At 32.4% G+C, this 9,264-nt stretch overlaps 1 protein-coding gene across 1 annotated transcript; it reads right to left on the bottom strand.

The window, feature by feature from the left end:
• Window positions 1–5,340: 5,340 nt before the first annotated feature.
• On the bottom strand, window positions 5,341–6,732 carry LOC139849655 (uncharacterized). The gene is made up of 2 exons (XM_071839289.1): window positions 6,416–6,732; window positions 5,341–6,328 (listed from the first exon to the last, which is right to left on the bottom strand). Exons 1-2 carry the CDS (start codon window positions 6,730–6,732, stop codon window positions 5,341–5,343), a joined length of 1,305 nt encoding a protein of 434 aa, XP_071695390.1.
• Window positions 6,733–9,264: the final 2,532 nt, after the last annotated feature.

Below are 9,264 nucleotides of genomic sequence, written 5' to 3'. Positions count from 1 at the left end.
TTTATATATTATATTATTATTTATAAACGTCGGCAAGAAAGAAAACAAAGATATGTGACTTCTCCCAGCTGGCCATGTGATCGCATGGCCTGGAGGCACAAAAGCCATGTGATCGCATGGCTCTGAAATTCAGCCCAGGTCCTATAAATTCAACGCGTTTTGGCCAAAATAAACACATCTTTTTCTTTCTCTCTATCATACGATATATATATATATATATATATATATATATATATATATATATATATATATATATTATATTTTAATTTAAATTTTAATTTCTAATAATAAGGGTATGTTAGTGAATGTTGTAAGGGTGTAAGTCGAAATTATGTCCGTGTAACGCTACGCTATTTTTAATCATTGTAAGTTATGTTCAACCTTTTTAATTTAATGTCTCGTAGCTAAGTTATTATTATGCTTATTTAATACCGAAGTAATCATGATGTTGGGCTAAAAATATTAAAATTGGGTAATTGGGCTTTGTACCATAATTGGGGTTTGGACAAAAGAACGACACTTGTGGAAATTAGACTATGGGCTATTAATGGGCTTTATATTTGTTTAACTAAATGATAGTTTGTTAATTTTAATATAAAGATTTACAATTGGACGTACCTAGAAATAACTATATACACTCGATCAGACACGATGGGCGGGATATTTATATGTACGAATAATCGTTCATTTAACCGGACACGGGAATGGATTAATAGTTAATAGACTTATTAAAATAGGGGTGAAATTATGTACAAGAACACTTGACATAATTGATAACAAAGTATTAAAACCTTGGGTTACACGCAGTCGATAACCTGGTGTAATTATTAAACAAAGTATTAAAACCTTGTTACAGTTTAAGTCCCTAATTAGTTGGAATATTTGACTTCGGATATAAGGATAATTTGACGAGGACACTCGCACTTTATATTTATGACTGATGGACTGTTATGGACAAAAACCAGACAGACATATTAAATAATCCAGGACGAAGGACAATTAAACCATGGGAATAAACTAAAATCAACACGTCAAACATCATGATTATGGAAGTTTAAATAAGCATAATTCTTTTATTTTCATATTTAATTGCACTTCTAATTATCGCACTTTTATTTATTGTCATTTTATTTAATTGCACTTTTAATTATCGTACTTTTTAATTATCGCACTTTTATTTATCGCAATTTCATTATCGTTATTTATTTTACGCTTTAAATTAAGTCTTTTATTTATTTAATATTTTACATTAGGTTTTAACTGCGACTAAAGTTTTAAAAATCGACAAACCGGTCATTAAACGGTAAAAACCCCCTTTTTATAATAATAATATTACTTATATATATATATTTGTTTTTTTTATAAATTAAAACTAATATAGCGTTAAACTTGTTTAAGTGTATCCCTGTGGAACGAACCGGACTTACTAAAAACTACACTACTGTACGATTAGGTACACTGCCTATAAGTGTTGTAGCAAGGTTTAGGTATATCCATTCTATAAATAAATAAATATCTTGTGTAAAATTGTATCGTATTTAATAGTATTTCGTTGTAAAAATAATACTATTTCCTAGTACACCTCGCACACATCACGGACATTAAAAGAAAAGATATAGAATTTGAGATTGGAGAGATGGTCATGCTTAAGGTTTTACCTTGGAAAGGCGTTGTTCAAATTGGTAAACGGGGAAAACTAAATCCAAGGTACATTGGACCATTCAAGATTATAGATCGTGTCGGACCAGTAGCTTACCGACTTGACTTACCGCAACAACTCGCCGGGGTACATAATACTTTTCATGTCTCGAATTTGAAGAAATGTTTTGCTAAAGAAGATCTCACCATTCCATTAGACGAAATTACAATTAACGAAAAACAACAATTCATTGAAGAACCCGTCGAAATAATAGATCGTGAGGTTAAAAGACTTAAGCAAAATAAGATACCAATTGTTAAGGTTCGATGGAATGCTCATAGAGGACCCGAATTCACCTGGGAGCTTGAAGATCAGATGAATTAAAATACCCTCACCTATTTCCAGAAGATGCGTCAACACCTTCAACAACTTAAAATTTCGGGACGAAATTTATTTAACGGGTAGGTACTGTAGTGACCCGAACTTTTCCATGATTATATATTAATTGAAAACTATATTTGCATGATTAAATGTTTCCAACATGTTAAGCAATCAAACTTGTTAAGACTTGATTATTTGAAATGAGTTTCATGTAGACAATTGACCACCCAAGTTGACCAGCGATTCACGAACGTTAAAACTTGTAAAAACGACATGACGATATATATATGGATATACATATAGTTAACATGAGATTATGATAAGTAAGTATCTTCATAAGTATATTAACAATGAGTTATATACATAAAAATGAGACTACTAAGTTAAGAAACTCGAAACGATATATATAACGATTATCGTTATTACAACGTCTTACTAAATACATATGTATCATATTAAGATATTGTTACACTATATTTAACATGATAAAATTATAATTATATATATCATTAAGTATGTTAACAATGAACTACATATGTAAAACAAGACTACTAACTTAAGAATTTTGAAACGAGGCATATATGTAACGATTATCGTTGTAACGACATTTTAATGTATATATATCATATTAAGATATATTCATACATCATAATATCTTGATAATATAATAATTTAACATCTCATTAGATATAATAAACAATGGATTAATAACATTAAATGAGATCGTTAACTTAAAGGTTTCAAAACAACACTTACATGTAACGACTAACGATGACTTAATGACTCAGTTAAAATGTATATACATGTAGTGTATTTAGATGTATTAGTATACTTTTGAAAGACTTCAAGACATATATCAAAGTACTTCTACTTAACAAAAATGCTTACAATTGCATTCTCATTCATTTTCATCAACAATTCTACTCGTATGCAACCGTATTCATACTCGTACAATACCCAGCTCCTAGACGTATATACTATTGGTATATACACATAATAATTCAGCTCTTAGCAGCCCTAGATAGTCAAAAAATATGTGGAACCAACAATTAGACAACTAGCATGACTTATGAGCAAGGAAACAAAAACAAGAACTCCTTTTAACCCCACTCACCTTCACCACTCACCTTCACCACTCACCACCTACTCCATTTCACTTCTAATTTTCTTCCCAATTCTCTCTCAAAACATATATTTTTCCAGCAAAAATCATCAAATACAAGCTTTGGTTATTACATATAATCATTATAAAAACAATTACTCAAGAACACATCAAGAATACTTCTAAGTTTACAAGTTTACTTCCAAGTTTTCTAATCCATTCCAAGCAATCATCTAAGATCAAGAAACCTTTGTTATTTATAGTAGGTTATATTTCTAAATCAAGGTAATATTCATATTCAAGCTTTGATTCAATTTCTATAACTATAACTATCTTAATTCGAGTAATAATCTTACTTGAACTTGTTTTTGTGTCATGATTCTATTTCAAGAACTTCCAAGCCATCAAAGATCCTTTGAAGCTCAAGTTATTTTTTCATCATTTCCAGTAGATTTACCTACTAAACTTGAGGTAGTAATGATGTTCATAACATCATTCGATTCATATATATAAAACTACCTTATTCGAAGGTTTAAACTTGTAATCACTAGAACATAGTTTAGTTAATTCTAAACTTGTTCTTTTAGGAAAATGATTTTTCTTATGAACTTGAAACTATATCTAAAAATCATGGTTAAACTCAAAGTGGAAGTATGTTTTCCAAAATGGTCATCTAGACGTCGTTCTTTCGACTGAAATGACTACATTTACAAAAATGGCTTGTAACTTATATTTTCAACTATAAATTTATACTTTTTATGTTTAGATTCATAAACTTAAGTTCAATATGAAACCATAGCAACTTGAATCACTCAAAACGGATTTAAAACGAAGAAGTTATGGGTAAAACAAGATTGGATATTTTTGCTTGTTGTAACTACGTGAAAATTGGTAACAAATCTATATTAATCATATCCTAGCTAACTCATATTCTATTATACATGTATTCTAATATATTATGTAATCTTGGGATACCATAGACACGTATGCAAATATTTTGACATATCATATCGACCCATGTATATATATTATTTGGAACAACCATAGACACTCTATATGCAGTAATGTTGGAGTTAGCTATACAGGGTTGAGGTTGATTCCGAAAATATATATACTTTGAGTTGTGATCTAGCCTGAGACGTGTATACACTGGGTCGTGGATTGATTCAAGATAATATATATCGATTTATTTCTGTACATCTAACTGTGGGCAACTAGTTGCAGGTTACTAACGAGGACAGCTGACTTAATAAACTTAAAACAGTAAAACATATTAAAAATGTTGTAAATATATTTTGAACATACTTTGATATATATGTACATATTTGTTATAGGTTCGTGAATCAACCAGTGGCCAAGTCTTACTTCCCAACGAGGTAAAAATCTGTGAAAGTGAGTTATAGTCCCACTTTTAAAATCTAATATTTTGGGATGAGAATACATGCAGTTTTATAAATGTTTTACGAAATAGACACAAGTAAATGAAACTACATTATATGGGTGAATGATCGAAACTGAATATGCCCCTTTTTGCTTGGTAACCTAAGAATTAGTAAACCGATCTACTAATTGACGCGAATCCTAAAGATAGATCTATTGGGCCTAAGGAACCCCATCCATGGTTGCGGATGCTTTAGTACTTCGATGTTGTTTTATCATGTCCGATGGATTTTCCGGAATGATAGGGGATATTCTTATATGCATCTTGTTAATGTCGGTTACCAGGTGTTCACCATATGAATGATTTTTATCTCTATGTATGGGATGTATATTGAAATATAAAATCTTGTGGTCTATTATTACAATTTGATAAATATATAGGTTAAACCTATAACTCACCAACATTTTTGTTGACGTTTAAAGCATGTTTATTCTCAGGTGATTATTAAGAGCTTCCGCTGTTGCATGCTAATATATGGACAAGATTTGGTGTCAGCATGCTTGTATAATATTGTTTAAAACTGCATTCGAGATTTATTTTGTTGTAACATATTAATATTGTAAACCAATATGTATTGGTATTGTGTATGTGTGATATTTTTAGATTATCATTTCTGGATAATCTAGGTGGTGTCTTTTTAACCTTGTCGATAAAATAAAGGTTATGGTTTCTTTTAAAAACGAATGCAGTCTTTGAAAAATGTCTCATATAGAGGTCAAAACCTCGCAACGAAATCAATTAATATGGAACGTTTATAATCGATATGAACGGGATATTTCATTTTGGAACAAAAAACACATCAGATATGATCAAATTTGGTGTAATCTGCACAGTGCCCACTTTAGTTACCCATTTGCTATTACCGTCAGGCAATTTAACCCTAATTGGAGTACTAAGATCTCTTATAGACTGGAAAAGATGAATGTAAGGAGATATATGATCAGAAGCACCAGTATCAACTATCCAATCTGATTTAGCATTAAAATCTTTATGCAAATCAGTGAGCACCTTTATTGAAGCTTGAAATGATATACCTGCATAAGATTTGGAGGTACTGGCAACATCTTCACCTTTGCCTTTGAACATTTTCCACATCTCTTGGCAAACAACATTCACCAACTTCTGATCTAATTCCACTTTTTCATTGTCCATATCATTCTCAAACTCCTTACCAAAGGGAGTATCCTTCTGTATGTATTCACCAAAATCAGTCAACACTTGAGCTGCCATTCTGTTGTTCTTCTTTCCTTTCTTTCCTTTGTACCAATCAGGGTACCCAATCTTCTCAAAACATTGATCAAAAGTATGCCCTTCCATATTGCAATGAGTGCATTTCTTATCACTGTTATCCCTCCATATTTTCTTGAAATTGTTACCATTCTTGTTGTTACTGAAGCTAGCACCATTCTTGTTGTTGTTTGCAAAGAATGCAGTTGGATTATACTCATGTTTTGTCACCTGCTTCTGCTTTTCCACTTGTTGTACAATATAGTAAGCCTTGTTGATACTTGGTAAAGGATCCATTGAAAGTATTTGACTCCTCACTGATTCAAACTCATCATTGAGTTTCATCAAAAATTGAATCAATTTAGACCTACTTTCAATCTCCAAAAATTTCTCAACAATACCACATGTGCAATCTCTCATCTTACCACAGCTACAGGTTGGGATACCATTAAGGCTTTGTAATTCATCCCAAAACCTCTTCAATTTATTGTAATAGGTCGCTACAATCATATTACCCTGATTCACCTTGTTCAGCTCTCTTTCAAGTTGATAAATCAAAGGACAATTACTTTTTCCATACCTTTCTTGAAGTTCTTTTCAAAGTCCAGTAGCAGATGTAACATACAGGAATGATTCAGACAATTCAGCCACCATTGAATTCAGTATCCACCACGTGACCATATAGTCACACCTTGTCCATCGTGGAAAAGTAGCATCAATAATTGCAGGTTTCGACAATGTTCCATCAATAAACCCTAGTTTGAGCTTTGAACCTAGCGCCATCTTGATCGTACGACTGCAACCGAGAAAATTACTTCCATTAAATGGCTTATTTGTTAATGTCATTCCTGGATGATCTGAGCTAGCGAGATGCAATGGATCATTGATTGCATTTTGCACATTTTGTGCATCAGTTTCGTTGTTGCTATCGGTAATCACCATAATTCCGTTCACAATATCACTCTAATTTGAGTAATTAACACAATTCAGTCGTCAATTTTGACCTAATTTTGTGTAAGAACAGTGATGTAACAGAAATGGAGAAATCGATCAGGAACGAAGCTCATGGAGCTCTGATACCATATGAAACGGAAGAGAATTTGGGTAAAATACTTCATTGATTGAACAATTGAACGATTACAAGGTTTATGTATCTGATACAATGATGAACGATCTAACAGAATACACTAACTAACTAACTAACTAACTGACTAACCATCTAACCACTATTAATATCTAATCAGATACATTAATTACATTAAGGACCCTAGAGTTCAAATAATTTACAAAATGTACGCAATACTTGTAATAATTCTATAAAAACAACCGTAATACTCGATTAACATCCAAATCACATATCATGAGATGAGCTTAGTGATGTTAGTACTCGTGACACAAGCACAGATGTAGTTTCGAAGGAACGAGTAATGAGATGAAACATGTATGCAACGATATTTCTAATTTAAATTGGAATGCATGTCATTAATGTTTTTGTATTATTATAACATTAAGTGTTTTTTTTCCTCGTGTCTATTTGTGTCATTTTACAATTTTTTTTAACAGCTCCAGCTACTTTACCAAACACCAAAATATATATCTAAAATGCTACCATCTAACAGCTAACACCTTTTAGCTAACACCTTTCAGCTAACAGCTTCCAGCTAGTTTTGCCAAACATACCCTAATTCGGACGTACAATTCCTAATCACATAAATGTTAAATATTTTGAGTACTTATTATATAAATTTAGTCATTTTTTTGTTGTTGTATTCTGTAGTCATTGCCTACGAAATTTGTGAGAGCTGCAGAATTAGAAAACAAAAGAAGCATAAAGTTGAAGGACCAACAAGGAAATGAATGGACACTGGGGATACTGATCGAACGATATGAGAGAGCCAAACACAACTTATCAGCAAGTTGGGCGAGATTTCGAAGGTATAATCAGTTAATGGATGGTGACAAGTGCTTATTTAAGTTCGACAAGAACGAAGGTGTGTTGCATCTAACTCAAGTCCTCAAGAACAAACGACCAGTAGTAGTCAAACAAGAACCTTCTATAGTTGAGGCGAATGAAAATAAAAGAAGACCATTATTTCATGGTGTGAAAGTTAACATGGAATATGAGTCGGGATGTGAGGTTGAAGCAGAGAAACGAAATAAGGGAAGGCTACAAATGAAGCAAGTTAATGGTGGTGGTGCCACAGTTAAAATTGAATGAATCAGTGCAGGCTAATGATAAATGGGTTATGAGCAAGCATGTTGTTTACTTTTAATCTAGAACATGAACATGTTTTTAGTGGAAGGTGCTTTACCCGAGATTGAGGTGACAACTGAATTTTTAATGTTCAAGGTTTACCTGCTATGAAGGAGTCAATGTCTTCGTTCATAGGAGGTTCCTCGTTACCAAAAAAAAATATTGTTGAAACATACATGTTCCATCTCGCTTTAATTCCATACCAAATACTGAAACATACTCATAACACTCATATACTCAACACTCAATAATATATTGAATATAGAGATATAACAAAACTATCATGTGACTACATTGTTTCTCCACGTGCTACTTTATTCACAATTAACAAAGACTATAAATAGCCGCTATTTAAGGCATGTTTAAAAAAAATTACCACTACCCTACTAACCTATTAGTAACAATTGTGACCCCACCAACACATGTAGGTCCTAATCTCATGCAAATAACATTAGTTATGGTAAATATTTTTCCTAAAAGTAAGCAAACATGCGACTTGCAAAAACTGAATAATTAAGTTTTCATCCTTTAACTATTGACCCATACACATGATCTCCACAACTCAATCAAGATTAATAACATTGACCCTTGTAATCTTGAAATGGGACTCTTTTGTAAAAACCCGTCCTTATTCTCCTGGACGAAATCATAAACATCTAGTTCCATTGCGATGATCGACACCAAGTAAGGTCCTTAACATGAGCAAATGCACAGCGGAAGACTTAGTTTGTACCTGAGAATAACACGCTTTAAAAATGTCAACATAAAGTTGGTGAGATATAGGTTTGATGCTAGCAGCGTAATAACTATGGACCACAAGATTTCATATATAAAAAAATATAATACACTCGCAAGTGTATAAAATCATTCCAAGTAGTGGGCACCCGGTAACTAGCCTTAACAAGAGTGTGTACCCCTGAGTTATAATAATATGTGCACCGAATCAAGTGCGTTCCGTTAACCTCGAAGTACTAAACACCCGTTCTTCTAGTCTAGTAGTGACTAGAACAACATCTGGGTGGGGGTGTAAAACCCGATAGATCTATCTTTAGGATTCGCGCCTACCAGTTCATAAACCAATAGTTAAAGTTACCAAGCTAGGGGATTCTTGATTCAAACCCATGTAGAACGTAATTTTAGTCACTTGTGTCCATAACGTAAATCATTTATAAAAACAGCGCATGTATTCTCAGCCCAAAAATATTTAAAGTTTAAAAGGG

The sequence above is a fragment of the Rutidosis leptorrhynchoides genome, chromosome 5 (genome assembly GCF_046630445.1).
Source record: "Rutidosis leptorrhynchoides isolate AG116_Rl617_1_P2 chromosome 5, CSIRO_AGI_Rlap_v1, whole genome shotgun sequence".
Lineage (NCBI taxonomy): Eukaryota > Viridiplantae > Streptophyta > Magnoliopsida > Asterales > Asteraceae > Rutidosis > Rutidosis leptorrhynchoides.
The sequence above is the reverse complement of the archived record's forward strand: the minus strand, read 5'-3'. Positions and strand labels throughout refer to the sequence as shown.

Excerpts from the sequence above, each read along its gene's own strand:
- LOC139849655 (XM_071839289.1), bottom strand. The coding sequence starts at position 6,732 with ATGGTGATTACCGATAGCAACAACGAAACTGATGCACAAAATGTGCAA. Across the intron at positions 6,329-6,415 it reads GAATTGTCTGAATCATTCCT|AGAGCTGAACAAGGTGAATC; the intron begins GTATGTTACATC and ends TCAACTTGAAAG.